Source organism: Lepidochelys kempii, chromosome 6, assembly GCF_965140265.1.
Source record: "Lepidochelys kempii isolate rLepKem1 chromosome 6, rLepKem1.hap2, whole genome shotgun sequence".
NCBI lineage: Eukaryota > Metazoa > Chordata > Testudines > Cheloniidae > Lepidochelys > Lepidochelys kempii.
This window is the reverse complement of record NC_133261.1, coordinates 40,195,016-40,210,997: the sequence shown is the minus strand read 5'-3', so window position 1 is coordinate 40,210,997 and position 15,982 is coordinate 40,195,016. Positions and strand designations below refer to the sequence as shown.

Sequence of the window (15,982 nt, the reverse complement as noted above, 5' to 3'; positions counted from 1 at the left end):
TTGCTCTAGTTCTCTACCCATTTCAGTGACGAGTTTTTATGGCAATATTCAGACATACAAAGTTTTTATTGCTGACCTCTTGACTGATCTCAGATGTAAAACAAAACAAACGTCCAAGAAGGAAAAAAAAAGTGTTCTCCATTCCATTTTAGCCATTCCATGTTTTTCATGCCTTGAGGCAGACTGCAGGACAAATATGCAATGCAATTATGTGCAAAGCAAACCATTTGGTTTGTTTTCTGAGATCAGACACCATCACTGTTCTGAAATAGTTATGACCTGGAAGCGCATTCTGAGCATGGTCAGGTAAACTTCAAAGTGTATCAGACACTAGCTAGGGATCAACAGAAGAATTCAATCGTGGTTTGATTTTTATATTAACTGTGAGTTTGCATTCAATATATATATATGAGCTCAATTAATGAGAATGTGCATGCAGAGACTCAGAACAGGTTTGGAATAGGAATAGGCAGGCCTGTTTGGGCACCAAATACTTTTGCCCAGCCCCTCACACATTTATATAGCATGCTTTCCAAAAGAAAAACTTTTTGCCTAGTTTTTAGTCTCATAACTTTTTTGAGTTCGGTTTTAGGTTCATGAAGCCTCTCCCCCCTCTCCTGGTATATGACATAATAAAAACAAAGACATTTGTTAGGAAGACAAAGATAAAGTACCTAGAATAAAGAACCGGGGGTGTAAATTGTCATAGCCCTAGTGACATCAATGAAGCTATTGTTTACCCAGCTGAGGATCTGTCTCCTAATGTGCTGTTCAAAATGTAACTTAAGCTCAGAAAGCTTTTGCTCTCCTCAATTGTTGTTGGTTACAATGTATTGTAATATAAAATAGGACTTCAGTGATTACAATTATGCATTTAAAATGTCAGGGGCAAGGAATTAGGATGGATTTGCTTTCAAGATCTATATTCTCACCCTACCTGGTCTCTCTCAACTGCAACCTAAATATTTAGGGGATGGGGAAATGCTTATGTTCTAAATTTATTGGGTTCATAAGATTGTTTTCTCTTCCCCTCCCCACTATGGCTCCAAATAGTAAGAGTAGGATTTTGTTCTTAATCTGCAAGAGAAGAAATAGCATACTGAATAGCATAGCATACCATTTGTCCTGAACTTGTTTTACATGCAATAGCTTAAATACGTCTCTAAGATAAACAATTAAACAATGTGTTGTCTAGCTTGGGTCCTAGTGTTTGTCCAGCTTTCTACACAAAGAGGAAACAAATAATTAAATTTAAAAAAATCCTCTCCCACAATCTGCCCTTTTCCCCCCAGGATTTCCAGTCAAATTCTGGTTCTCAGTCTGGCCACTACTATTTTAAAGAAATAATTACTAAGGGTCATTTATGGATCACAAAACTTAAAAACAAGTCGAAGCTTTGAAATATGCTGAAGAAATAATATTGAGTTGTTTGTTTCTTACCTGTAATTTTAAACATGCTGTGACAAATTCATCTCTGTTGTAAAGTCACTGACGTGAGGGAGGTTTCACTATGGATGTCTTTGGTTTCGTCTCTCTCCATCCACAGATGCATTCTCTCCTCTTTTCGGTCTCTTTCTTTGTGACACTAAAGGGAAGTTCCATATGGAAAAGTGACTACAAATAAAAACATTATGGTCTCATTTGAGATCTGCTCCCTGTATGTATTCAGAGCAATAACTGTCTTACTTCAAGGACAAAAATAAGTGTTTACTGATTTTTCTCCTGTTACAGCAGCAGAGCCAACACAGTTCTGTAGGGTGACCTGGGTGCTACTGTACCTCTCATACCATGAACAGAATTATTAGTTAAGTTCTAGTTCCACAGATTTACAGAAATACTGCATAATGGACGGTCGCTGCTATGGGAGAATGCATTCCATTGAAAAGGGATATTTTCCTATTGAACATTTCAGAAGCAGCTCTAACTTCTGTATATGAATTACATTGTGTTGAATTCTATTATTCAAAATACATGTGTTTTTATTCCTTTTTAATCTATATTTGTATCTCTTTCTTTCTGATTGCAGTCACCCAACAAGCCTACAATTCCTCAAGAGAAGATAAGACCACTAACGAGCCTTGATCACCCTCAAAGTCCCTTTTATGATCCAGAAGGAGGGTCTATAGCAGTGGTGGCCAGAGTTGTCATTGAGAGAATTGCACGAAAGGTAGCAATATAAAATTCTAAAAGGCAGCAGTAAAGACGAAATAAAATTTAAATATATTTTATGGATTTTTTTAATCGGTTGAAACCCTTTTAATCTACTGTTCCTTATTCTGATAGAAACGTCCACTGCTGCATATTTTAGTACTTCTTTTTCATAGAAGCATGGAGATTAGAAATGAAAAACCTAATGTGGTTAGTCACATAATCTAGTCCCCTGCCAGTGCAGAATGGAACCTTACAGTATGTTCTCCAGTTCTTTGCCCATCCAACCGTTAAATGATTCAAGTGATGGACTTTCCAATGGGAGCTTATTCCATGGTCTTGTGGATCCCTGTGTTAAGAAATGCTTCCTGACACTCAAGCTACTTTTCCTTTGGCTTAGTTTCATCCTATTTGTCTCTGTTATTTCATAGGGGATCCTCCTAAAGAATCACTGCTCTTTCTGCTTTTTATACCACTTGAATATATTCTTGTCTTCGTTGTAATTTAGAACCACATCAGCACCGATTCAAACCTGCAGGTCCTTAGTTATGGTTTGGGCATAGACTTTTTTTATCTTCCCTCAAAAGAATATATGCAGACCTTTAATCACTGGTGTTGCTCTTCTCCAAATTCCTCCCAATTTATTAAGCTCACTGTACACTGCATTCTATATGTAACCCCACCACCAGAGTACTCAGAGGTGCCATTCGTATCCTTCTTTGTGATGTAAGGCCCCTGCATATGCAGTCCCAAACTATATTGTTTCTGCCACTGTCTGAAACTGCAGGCATTTTAGTTTGCTCTCTACTCTCACACTTAGGTTTCTCTGTGCATTTTTTCTAGCCAGCTTTCCCATTCTCTTCGCATATCAGCGTTTCAGGTTGTTTTCCTTAGATGTATACATACGCTTTTGGAAATCCCAACCTATATAGCCAGTTGCCATTTCTTGCCTATATTTTAAATTCTCTAGAGGTGAAATTCCCCACTATGAAACAGGCCAGCACAATGTGTATGCAGCATTTAAGCCTTACTGGAATTGAGTGAGTTACAGGATTTGTGCTAGAACCCCTGCATACAAGCGTAAATAACTCCTGTAGTTTTACAACTGTTAAGGTACTGGAGCACAAACCCTGTTTGTGTTACTGTGTAGCTTCTAGCAACTGGTTTTACATCCTGCCAACACCTACTGGTTTATTCCCATTACTTTCCTCATTTAAATCTTTACCACTCTTTCCTTGCAGGGAGAGCAATGCAATATCATCCCTGATAATGTAGATGACATTGTAGCAGATCTTGTTCCAGAAGAGAAAGAAGAAGGTACTTTTTAATTACGTTCTGCTATGTGGATTTTTTTGACAATGGTGGGGTTTTCAAAAGCACTTAAGTGACTTAAGAGCACAAGTCCCACTGAAAGTCACAGTGATGCAGTTTTCCATTCTTTCTGTTGCGGCTTTTTGGCCTGGCATCCTGCACAGAACCACCGTGGTGCCCACAGAAGTTTGGCAACAGTTGTCCCATCTGTTAGAAATGTACAGTACAGGTGACTATCTGGGAGGAATTAAAACAAACTTCTTAATATCCTAACATAAGGAAGAATTCCGAGCTGCATCACACAAAGGTGCCAGCTGAGTGAAATTTAAAACAGTGAAATACTTCATTAGCCAGCAAGGAACCAATCATGTTAAACATCTCGTGAAGTCACCAACCAAATTAAGAGGCATAAATGGAGACTAACCCATTGTTGACATGTTCTGCTTTTGATTGATTTTAGATGACACCCCTGAGACTTGCATTTACTCAAACTGGTCCCCCTGGTCAGCCTGCAGCTCCTCCACTTGTGATAAGGGCAAGAGGATGAGGCAGAGAATGCTTAAAGCCCAGCTGGACCTCAGTGTGCCTTGTCCAGATACCCAGGATTTTCAGCCATGTATGGGCCCAGGCTGTAGTGATGAAGGTAACAAAACAGGAAAGAGTGGAGGGGATAAAATGTAATATTTTTGCGGGGGAGGGCATTTTAACTTGGAGGCCCAACCTTCTATTGTAACTCCATGGTCCCACCTCTGGATGTAAGTGATGATGGTTGACAAAAAGTACATGCATACGTGTTTGTGTGTTCAAAACTGCAAACACCCATGTGGAAAATTATGGAGTGCCCTTAGAAAACGCGGTCCTCTATGTTCACTACTGCAGTTCAGTAGGCTGTTTGAGTGTATGTTTGAAGGTTAAGGAGGAGTAGCAAGAAGAAAGCAGTGAAGTGAGGAATGGAGGAAATGGCAGAATAAGACAGGAGACAGAAATGAGATACAGTGGATAAACAGAAATATGGAAATCTTAAAAGAAGGGTGGGGGGGAGGGTAGATGAGATTTATCAGGCAAAGGTGTGGCAATCTCAATGTAGGTAATTGAAATTCTCGTCTGTATTTTAGATGGTTCCACTTGCATGATGTCTGAATGGATTACATGGTCCCCCTGTACTGTTTCCTGTGGAATGGGAATGCGATCTAGAGAGAGATACGTGAAACAATTTCCTGATGATGGCTCGATGTGCAAAGTACCTACTGAAGAAACTGAGAAATGTATTGTAAATGAGGAGTGTTGTAAGTATTTCATTTAGCCTTGCAAAATCCAATCCGTAACAAAAGCACTAAATGAACCATTTCTTAGATGAGTACTATTAGTGATTTTTTCTCTTTACATTATAAATAGCTCCTAGTAGTTGCCTTGTGACGGAATGGGCAGAGTGGAATGAATGCAGTGCTAGCTGTGGAATAGGAATGAAAAAGCGACATAGAATGATTAAGATGACTCCAGCTGATGGATCCATGTGCAATACGGAAACTACCGAGGTGGAGAAATGCATGATGCCAGAGTGCCGTAAGTGTCTACGAGCCACCTGTCACACACAGAAGTATGACAACTCTTATGACACATTGTTTGAGCACATCAAATAATGTGTCTAACAGGAAACATTCCCAACTTTTCCCTGCACCAGATTCCCTGCCTCAAGAGAACATGCATTGGTACCACTTCCACCCAAAGGATGACATATCAGTTCCAAAAAAATTATTCACTGCTATGGCCGTATTACTTTTTCAGAACAATGCTTTCAGAATATCACAGTATCATTGCCAGATGCTATACACATGTATATTAGCAAAATACCTTTTGGCACCCATAAGTATTCCATAGTGGAATACCCACTGCCTTAAGTAATTACTGTTGCTGTAAAGCAGGGGTGGGCAAACTGTGGCCCAGGTACTGCATCTGGCCCTCCAGGTGTTTTAATCCAGCCCTCGAGCTCCCACCGGACAGCGGGGTCCAGGGCTTGCCCCACTCTGGCGGTCCAGCCACGGAGCGGGGTTGGACCTCACTCCACACAGCTCCCAGAAGCAGCAGGATGTCCCCCCTCCGTCTCCTACATGTAGGGGCAGCCAGAAGGCTCCGTACTCTGCCCCAGCAGCTCCCATTGGCCGGGAACTGCAGCCAATGTGAGCTGCAGGGGCGGCACCTGCGGACAGGGCAGCGTGCAGAGTCGCCTGGCTGCACCTCTGCGTAGGAGCCAGAGGAGGGACATGCTGCTGCTTCTGGGAGCTGCTTGAGGTAAATGCAGCCCGGAGCCTGTACCCGAACCCCCTTCCCCAGCCCTGATCCCCCTCTCACCCTCCAAACCCTTCTGTCCCAGCAATCTCCTGCACCCCCAAACCCTCATCCCCAATCCCACCCCAGAGCCTGCACCCCCAGGCAGAACCCTACCCTCACCCCCCACCCCAACCCCCAATTTTCTGAGCATTCATGGCCCGCCATACAATTTCCATACCCAGATGTGGCCATCAGGTCAAAAAGTTTGCCCACCCCTACTATAAAGGAATAAAAAAGTCTAGAATGAAATACTATTTCCAGCCCCTGATGAGTTCTTTGTTTTGGAATCAGACTGTTATAAATTACACAAGATCAGGCTCTCTCACAGGAAGTTCCTAGTTTCAAATGGGCCCACAAGTACCTTTCTTGAGTATTTTGATTCTAATGCATTAAGTCTCTGCAGAAACAAAGTGGAAAAAAGTTTGCAGAGAAACATTTTTAATAGTTAACCTGAAAAAAATGTTGGTTTCATCTGAGCTTTTGAAGGAACATCAAGTTCACTTGAATAAAACAAAAAGCAAAATACAAGAGATAGGGGTTGCTTCCCTTCTTCAAATGCTCAGATTTAATTCTTTCAAAGCTTTGTGTTTAAATAACTTGTCAGCATAATGGGGATTCGTTATTTTTGCTAATCGTTCTTTTCACGCACTAGATACCATTCCCTGTATGCTCTCCCCTTGGTCTGAATGGAGTGACTGCAGTGTCACTTGTGGGAAGGGAATGAGGACCCGGCAAAGGATGCTGAAATCTGCAGCTGAGCTTGGAGACTGTAATGAGGAGCTGGAGCAAGTGGAGAAGTGCATGCTTCCAGAGTGCCGTAAGTGTAGGAGCAGCTCTGAAAGAGGAAGGCTATTTTCACATGTTCTGCAAACTAAGGCTATATCTACGCTACAAGCTGAGGGTGTGATTCCCAGCTTGTGTAAATACACTCATGCTTGCACTCATTGAGCTAGAACAGTAAAAATAGTGTGGACAGCAGCAAGCGGTGGCTAGCCGTATTGAGTACGCACCCATGCGGTTCAGGCAGGTTTGCTTTCGGCCTGGCTAGTCCATGGCTTGGCTGCCCAGGCTACCATGACGACACTACTATTTTTAGGATGTCTGCACAAGCTGGGAATCACATGCCTAGCCCACAGTGTAGACGTAGCCTAAGCATCAACACGTGGTGCTATGGTTCGTCTGTGCTGTGGAGCCTGGACAGGGCTGCGGTGGCTGTGCTCCAGACCCACTGCCTGCTGCTTGGAACCAGACGGGGTGCCTGCCTCCTCGGCTGCCCAACCCCATCTGGTTAATGGGGAGCGAGTCGGTAACTTTGAGTCCTTCGGAAATGAAATCTGGAAGATGCTGAATATGTGCAGCGTGAAGGACTTTGAGAGGTCTGCACAGCTGATTAAGAGGACCTATAAAGGGTACTATCAGCTGGGAGAGACAGCAGGCCCATCATGGTGAAGATAAATGCCCCACAGGGTAATCCACTGTGGCAGAGGAAAAAACCCCAGGGCCTCCCCAAATGGCGCTATGAATATTTAAAGGGCTGTTCTGTGTGCTTTATAGATTTCTTGTTTCATACTCCATGAGCTACATTAGACTATCCTGGTACTCAAATACATATTGTGTGACCTGCATACAATGTGCATATTTGAGAATATACTACTTAAATGAGCACTAACCCATGATTAAAATATCCAGTGTGCTTCATCTCCACAGGTAATCCAGTCCAGGCAAAGTTACCCTCACCTAATATGTGAGATAGAGAGGGCACTTAGCATGTGCAGTGCCTTTCACTCAAAGTATACAGATTTCCCACAGTGCCAGATTTATTAAAAAATGAACACCTTGCCGTCTTTTCATGCCACATCTTAGCTCCTTACTAACTGTTCCCTTTAAGGAAATATAACTGGATTCTTTCTGCTTATTGTTGTAGTTATGAAATATAATAGCATGTCCATGGACCTCTTTGTATGAATGAAAATTCAGCCATTCACAATCTTCTCCTTATTGGAACAAGGACAGTATGGGAAGCAGCAGCCCCAGCTTCCATCTTAAACCTAGAGGGGTGGAAGGACCAGCATTCTTGGCCTCTGCTGAGTCTACCACTAAGGGTGTCACTTCTTGCCAATTGTTGATGTGATTTTTTTTTGTTGTTGTTGATGTGATGGTGTCTCCTGAGCACTAGGAACTTGACTGACACCATGACATAGGCCATGAGAGACAATAACAAGATGTGGATGGGGGGACTTTGGCAAAACACAGTTTAGTCTACGAATAGTTCAGATGATAGTGGATTTGGAAATTAGTTCAACCTACCCAACTCCATGCCAGGCCAGGAAAGAGTTAGTTAGTGAAACCATGATTTTTTCCAAATGAATAATTTCTTCCAGTCTCCTCCAATAGCAAGCAAGTAAAATGTTGGGCCTTGGGTTTGGTTCAAGTTTAGCACCCAGGGGCAGTGTGGCTTAAAACTATGCTCCTGTTTCTCTGATCTCTGTGTGTGTAATTAGAGCAGCTTCTGACCAAGTGCTGCAGACCCTCATACACCACCTGCGATTTCCCGCACATGGCAGAATCCCCAGCTGCCCTCTTATTGCTGCTTTGCACTTCTTAAGAAAAGCAAGGCAGAGAGGAAGCCCTTACTGATGGATGTGATAAAATATGCTTATTGTACTCTTTGCCAGCCAAGTGTTATAATGCCCTGCATAAAACTGCCTGCATTTTTAGCCAGAGACAGCATTGGGTATAACCCCTGGCCCAAATTCTTATGATGCAATTTTGTAACTGAATGCTTCTTAAATAATTTACAAATTATTTTTTTGGAATAAATATGATTATTTCTGCTTTTTGAGTGTTAGTCAGTCAGTGGGAGTTTGATTTTTAAAGCAATGCTGGAAAGTCCTGAATACAGACTTTTGGGGTATCAATGGCCCTGTGCCTACAGTATGGAACTATGATTCAGGAAATCTAAGTTCAAGTCCTGTCTCTTTCACTGATTTGTTCTGGGACTGTAAAAAACTAAAGTTAAAAAGCTCTGTGCCTTAGTTTCCCCAGCTGTAAAATGGGGATAACAATACTTGCTTCAATCATGTGACTATTCTTAATATTCATTACTATTAGTAAAATGCTTTGAGATTCTTGGAGAGCAGGTCCTATACGGGTGCACCGTATTCATTATTTAACATCCTTACTCATATGATGTTTGGGGTGGTGTGCATTACTCCAGAGGAACTATTGAAAATGGACTAATAGATGGTCAAAACCTTCTTTCCTGCCACCAGAGCAGAGCATTTAAGGAGGAACAGGACTATTTTTTTTTTAAAGTTGGTGACCTCTCAGCACTATTCTTTCCCGGGATGGTTGAGGGAGTGGCAGCTAATGCAAAGTATTTCCTCCTGATTGCGCAGAGATTTTTAATGTGTTTTCTTTCAAAACTTACTCTGAAGACTGGGTGAATCATCATGTTCACGTATTTTGGATATGAAAGCTCATTAGGCAAAGCCATATGTTGCTTCTACATCATCTGGTAAGGTCCCAAAGAGTTGTTACAATTGCCAGTATTTCTTTCTTTACAGCCATTGACTGTGAATTAACTGAGTGGTCCAAGTGGTCTGAATGCAATAAATCCTGTGGAAAAGGTCATATGATCAGGACAAGAATGATTAAAATGGAACCACAGTTTGGAGGAGCGCCATGCCCAGAAACTGTCCAACGTAAAAAATGCCGAATAAGAAAATGCTTGAGAGGTCCAGGTCTAGAGAAAAGGCGGTGGAAAGAAGCCCGTGAGAAAAGGAGAAGTGAACATGCCAAGGAAGATGTAGATGGTGAGCTGTATCCAGGTGTGTGTTATCCACATTCCTTAGGCTACTCATGGCAGCTTGACCTTTGTTCATAACAGGCACAAGTCTGTGAGTAGCAGCACGCCACTGCAATAGCATTACATTCTAGAAAAAGCTTCAGTCAAGTTACAGTGGGCTTGTGTTCTTGGCTTTCATCTTTCAGCATTGAAGGTCAGATCTGAACTTCAGTAGCAAGTTGCAACTAGAGAGCTTTTAACCCGTTCCCGAAAGAAAACGGGGTATGTTTGTGCATCTCTAAGAATATCTTGTTCTTTCTCAGTAAGGTCCTTCCGTACAAACAATGAGTTGTGGAACATTCAGCTATTAGACTCATCTGGCAGAGAGTTCCTTTTGTTGCTAGACCACCAAAAAAGCTAACACTGACTAAAAACTCCAGCTCCAATTAAGTTGAACTGTGGCAAAATTTGCTCCTAAATCCAGCTATAAATGTCTTAGCTAGCATCTTTTTCTATGCTAGGCTTTAGCAAAACTCCAATACCAACATCCCTGGTCTACGGGGACGTTCTAATCCAAATGGGGATCAAATTTCTAATGCTCGGGCTGCTCTCGACTGGCGTAATATTTTCAAACATGGTCCCTAAGATTAGCTATATCATGTGTGATGCTAACGCTTGCTGGATTATTATATGCTTGTTTGAATGATACCTTGTTCCGCACATTCTGGTAATTACAGTCTAGGTTATAACAGGTAGATGAAAACTTTTGGGGGAAGGAATTGTCTTTTGTACAGCACCTACCACAATGGGCCTAGACTGGACCTGATTGGAGCCTTTTAGTGCTACAATAATAAAATATTGAGAGTGTGTATGCGTACATACACCGGGGAGATAGAGATGAAAAGCTAGCTAAAATAGCATTGATAAATGTTTTTATTTTTAGGTTGTAAGATGAGACCATGGACTGCTTGGTCAGAATGTACCAAACTTTGTGGCGGTGGAATTCAGGAACGCTTCATGACAGTAAAGAAGAGGTTCAAAAGCACTCAGTTTACCAGCTGCAAAGACAAGAAGGAGATAAGAGCATGTAATGTTCACCCTTGTTAGCAAAACCCTAGGCTGCAAAGTGATGGAGTCTGAGCTAAATGGAAAGTCAACCATGGTTTGATTTTTTTAAAAAATATATACAAATGGTGTATATTAGTCTTCATTTTTGCAGTGTGGGTTGCTTCTTAGTCTTGCTGGTGCAAGAAATATATTTTATAAATATTTCCTCACAAATGTATGCTGAGAGTGGTTCCTTGATACTCCAGCTAGCCCTTAATGCATAAAACTAGTAAGTCATTGTGAGTCATTTAACTCTGAAATAAAAACATCTCTGTGGATATGCAATAGCCATATAGAAATATTCCCTGTACAGACATGGGGTGCATGCATATTAACGTAACTAAGTTAAAGTGACATATTTCACACGTGGAAGGAATTGTCTCATTTGATTTGATTTCAAAATATCCAAAGCAGTGCCTATGTGATTACACAACTGTGCCAAGGAATAATTTCAATAATGCTGGTTCAATAATATTAAAGATACATATTTATCTCTTCCCACCATGAGGGTTAAACTAGTATTGAATAGTTACTATCCTATATATTTTTCTTCATGAGGATTCCCATACTTCTTTAAACAACTCAGATACAAAGGCATCAGTCTGGATAGCTCAGTAACAGTGTCTGCTCAATGAGCAGTGGTGATAAAAAAATCACACACAGGAAAAATACAGACAGTGTGAACCCTAATCCTGAACACCATGTTCGGTTCTGCCCACCACCATCTCCAAAAGGAGGTCTAGAAAGACAAGGAGGTCTAAAGAAAAACAAAGGCAATGATTATGGCATGGAAGGACTTCCATATGAGAGACTGAAAAATTAGGAATAGTTTAGTGAAGAGGTATATAAAACAATGAATGGTGTTGAAAAGGTGCTGAGATATACCTTATGCACAGATGGGGGGAGCAGCCTACTGAAAACTAATAGAAGGATTTTTGTGTGTTACTTGATGCATAATCAGTCTGTGACATTCACGGCCATAGGATATATTCTTGCAACAAACAGTTTATGCGGATTTTTAAAACGCGTAGACATTTGTGAATTATAGAACTATGGCCTGAAGTTTCACTAGCTAAGATAAAAATCATGCCTGACAGCCTAAGCCACCCACTAGCTGCCAAAGGTCAGAAAGTAACTTCTCATACCTAATGTATGTTACTGCCTTGAGATTTTTCACACCTTTCCTCTGAAGCATCCGGTACTATCCCCGGACACAGACCAGCTGCTGGATCCCAGGCCTGCTAATGCACTGGTCAGTCTTCATTTCTTAAGGTTTTAACATTTAAAATTGGGAAATAAAGGTACATTTGTAACTTTTGTGCAAGAAAGGGATTATAAACCTATTTATCAATAATGATGCACTGAGAATAAAGACTGTTCATTGATAACTCTTTTTAAAAACAAGTTTGAGAGAAATGAAGGGAAAAAATGAAATTTTATATTTCCTTTTAAACCAGCTGTAGATAATTTATTCAGATCATTTATACTTGGTCACAAGCCCCAAAATCGAGCACCTGGTTTTGAATTTCATAATTCATGTGGACTGTTGCCACTTTTGAGTCATTCTCTCTCCAACAACAGCAGGAAGCCTTCCCTGCCCCCCGGAGTGTCTGGCTGAGGCTCTGCCCCCTTCATCCTCTTTCTGTAAAACCCCTGCTGGGCCTTCCCTAATACCTTAGTACATTTTGCTGCATCTCTTGGCCCCAGAATGAAGTTAAGACCAATGCAGCAGTGGGTGCAAACCTTGCGGAGCCAAACCAGAAAAAGGTTTTTCACTAACCTCTGAAAACCAAACACTTTGCATTTGACTGAGCTCAGGTCATTTTATCATGATCACTAAGTTTGCACAAATAAATGTATGGTCCCTACCTGCCTGGCCTATTCTATCCAAAGCAGCCATCTGAGCTAAAAGACCCCATGGAATATCATAAATACTGCAGGAGTGACCAGACAGCCTCTTCAGGAGAAAGGGTGGGTACCAGACTAAACCCTGAGGTTCCCAGGAGCTGTCCCTGGGTAGAAACACAGATGCAAATGAGAACCATGCCACATGTTCTTTACAAGCCCTTGCTCTTGGTAACAGCTTCTACACCAACAGGTGCCAAGCAGTCGATGGTAGTCATTAGAAGCTCAGATTTGTGCCTCTTTAACCTGACAAGCCCATAGTGGTCCTGTCGGCTGTGAGAGTTCTTTGTTTTCTCCTGGATCGTGTGCTGCTACTTCGCAAGCCCTTCTGGCTTGTTCATGCTTCTGCAAAACCTACGTAAAAGGCCACTCCAGTTTCTGTAACAAAATGTCATCAATTGTCGATGCTCTGTTCCCAGTCACTAGCATTCTTCCTGTATGTTCCATGTCATCAGATGGTTTTAAATGTTAGGTTTATTCCCTTTGGCTATGTTCTGATGATAGTTGAATCCAAATATATACTCGAGTATGTATGAAATGTGATATTATTTGAACATGCCTAAAAGGAAAAACTTCTGGCAATCCTTACACTGTGTTTCTAGTTCAATTTCAATAACCAACTTCCTTTATTTTCCCTTACCCAGGACAGCTCACTGTTATTTCCAATCATTCCTCTTCGGCTCACCAAGGCTATGGATGTTTGAGTTTTCACATTCTTAATACTAGCAATCACAAAATAGCTTGCAGTTAGAGATGTGGTGGTTTTTGTCTAGATCCAGCTTACCGTATTATTTTTCTGTTGATCCATTTTTCCCAGTTCACTTTGCTGACTTTCTTCTACCTTGATACAAAAAAATATTTAAGCTTGTTACTTTTTGTAAAAAAAAAAATAAATAAAAAATCTATATATATACACAAACAAAAAAATAGGTTGATTTTCTAAGGAAAACAAAAAGTTCTGATATATAGTATGTAGAATGATTGCGTTGTTAATGTAAACTCTCCAGTAGCATAATATTCACTGCATATCAAATCAATAAAACATTTAAATGGTTCTTGCTTGTAACTCATGAATTATACAGTTTTCAACTGAAAGCACAGGTCTCACGTCAGAGTTTTGTACACCCCCACGTATCAGATTGTGTATGTTATATTTTCTAACATGAGCTATAGTAGCTTTACATGTAATGGACGAAAAGTTAGGGGCTTAAATGTACAATAGGTTTTAACACACAATTTTTAAAAAAAAAATTTGTTCATTTGTTTTTAGTTTTTGTTTCCTGTGGAATTTCTGAGAAAGCAGTCATGAATCTATTTCTTACCAAAGTCTTGTGTAGATGTTTTGTAGTTGTCTGGCTAACACATTATTATTTTGGAATAAAGACATCTTTATTATGAAAATTCCATTGCTTGTATGAGCTTCTATTGGACTGATCAGTTTTTTACATGTACATTGCCATATGTCATACACCATTGGCTTCAGATTACTGGACCCCTTTCAGGAGTCTGATTTGTCTTGTGTACCCCAAAGTTTCACCTCACCTGAAAACCTGCTTGCTTACAAAAGCAGACAAATATATAAACATGTCACAGCACATTACTGAAAAATTGCTTACTTTCTCATGTTTATCATATAAATATAAAATAAAATGATTGGAACATAAATATTGTACTTACATTTCAGTGTATAATATATATAGCAGTATAAACAAGTCATCTGTATGAAATGTTAGTTTATATTGACCTTGCTTGTGCTTTTTAATGTAGCCTGTTGTAAAACACGGCAAATGAGTTGACATATTCCCTGGAAGACCACTGTGTACCTCCCCACCCCCATTGAGAACCAATGTCATAGACTAATCAACAAAAGATGCCACATCTGGCCCTTGTTAGTCACACAAGTAGGCTTGTTGAAATGAGGGGAACTACTAGCAGGACTCAGGTGAGTGGGATTTGGCTAATGATAGTCACCACATTCCACTCAATTAAGGTTTTCATTCAGTCACTGTTTAGATAGTAAAGGCTAGCTTTGTACCACAATGAACTTACTCTACGTTACTTGCTGAGTTACCTAGTTTTACATACAGATTAACTGTTTAAAGGAGATTATTATGAAGCAAGCAAGAATACTTGAAAGCCAGTTTTCAAGAAGTTGGCAATATTTTTAACATCAGTGCTGTCGTTTTAAAGGCCCTTTTAGGCATGGCATGAGCTTGAGTGCTTTCTAAGTAACTACTTAGGGTGACCAGATGTCCCAATTTTATGGGAACAGTCCCGATTTTTGGGTCTTTTTCTTATATAGCTCCTATTACCCCATCCCAATTTTTCACATTTGCTGTCTGGTCACCCTAGTAACTACTGGAGTATACAGTATTAGCTCAGGGGGACAACATATCCTGACACACCAACACAGCCCACTTGAGGTAAACAGATGTAGGAGCATGACAAAGCAGACTCTGTTCACCAGACTAATGCAAATTGTTCATTTATGGGGGGGGAAGGAAGGTATAAAACCATAGGTACTGCAGTGTACAACTCGAATGTGGAAAGAATAATGGGGATGGGGAATGGCAACAAACATCATCATTTGACATAACACACAGCTCCATGTCACTGGGGTTGGGCACACATAACTGAATGCAGACTCTGGCTCAATTTTAACATTAGTGCTGAAAGACGCAGCCTAAAGATATAATAGTTCGTAAGTGCATCCTAATTTAACACGCCGCTTGCATTAGCTCATTCTGAGCAGAGGCAGGAGCTGCTGCCCCTGCCTAACCGATCCCGCCTCTGCTAGTGCTGACCCTTTGGAAAGACACCATGAGGTGGGTTTTGAATGCTCCCCTCCCCCCAAATGCTGCTCTGCCCCCATAACAGCCCTGTAAGTAGCAGGGCTCACACAGCCTGATGTGATTCACTTTGAAGGCTGAGTAACATCTCGAGGACCGAGGGAGGGGAGGAAATCAGTTTGGCCCCTGGAGCAGTCCACTATTGCATAAAGGAGCCTTAAAGGTACATTTGGCTCTGCTTCAGCGTGAGCAGCCCAGAAGCTGACCCCTTGGACTGCAGCTCAGACATGTTCCTACACTGTTGTTCTCAGGGGTTTTCCTTCCTGAAGTGACAGACTGAGGTGGAGAACCAGTGTCATGGCTACCTTTGATGTGGCCAGGCACTGGAGAAGGAGAGTAGATCAGACAATGCCATCCCTGTCTACCTCCGGCCCATTTGGTTAATGTTTTAAATAATCCAACCATAAAAAGGCTATGGGCTAATCCTGCCCCGCATATACGCATGAATAGGCACCTTGACAGAGCACTGGCAGCGCGGCAAGGCTGCGAGGACGGGGGGGAGGGCCCGGCGGTTAGCCTACCTGGCTGGGAGCTCAAGGGCCGGGCA

General features: G+C 41.3%; 1 protein-coding gene across 1 annotated transcript in view; it reads left to right on the top strand.

Moving 5' to 3' along the window:
* SPON1 (spondin 1) overlaps positions 1–13,964 on the top strand; it is a 316,618-nt gene extending 302,654 nt beyond the window's left edge. The window contains exons 9-16 of the mRNA XM_073347696.1: positions 2,027–2,167; positions 3,390–3,465; positions 3,920–4,102; positions 4,575–4,745; positions 4,855–5,022; positions 6,440–6,604; positions 9,354–9,617; positions 10,518–13,964. Of these exons, the coding sequence (XP_073203797.1) occupies positions 2,027–2,167; positions 3,390–3,465; positions 3,920–4,102; positions 4,575–4,745; positions 4,855–5,022; positions 6,440–6,604; positions 9,354–9,617; positions 10,518–10,681 (1,332 nt within the window). The 3' untranslated portion in view covers positions 10,682–13,964. The remainder of the gene's footprint in view (positions 1–2,026; positions 2,168–3,389; positions 3,466–3,919; positions 4,103–4,574; positions 4,746–4,854; positions 5,023–6,439; positions 6,605–9,353; positions 9,618–10,517) is intronic.
* The last annotated feature ends 2,018 nt before the right edge of the window (positions 13,965–15,982 follow it).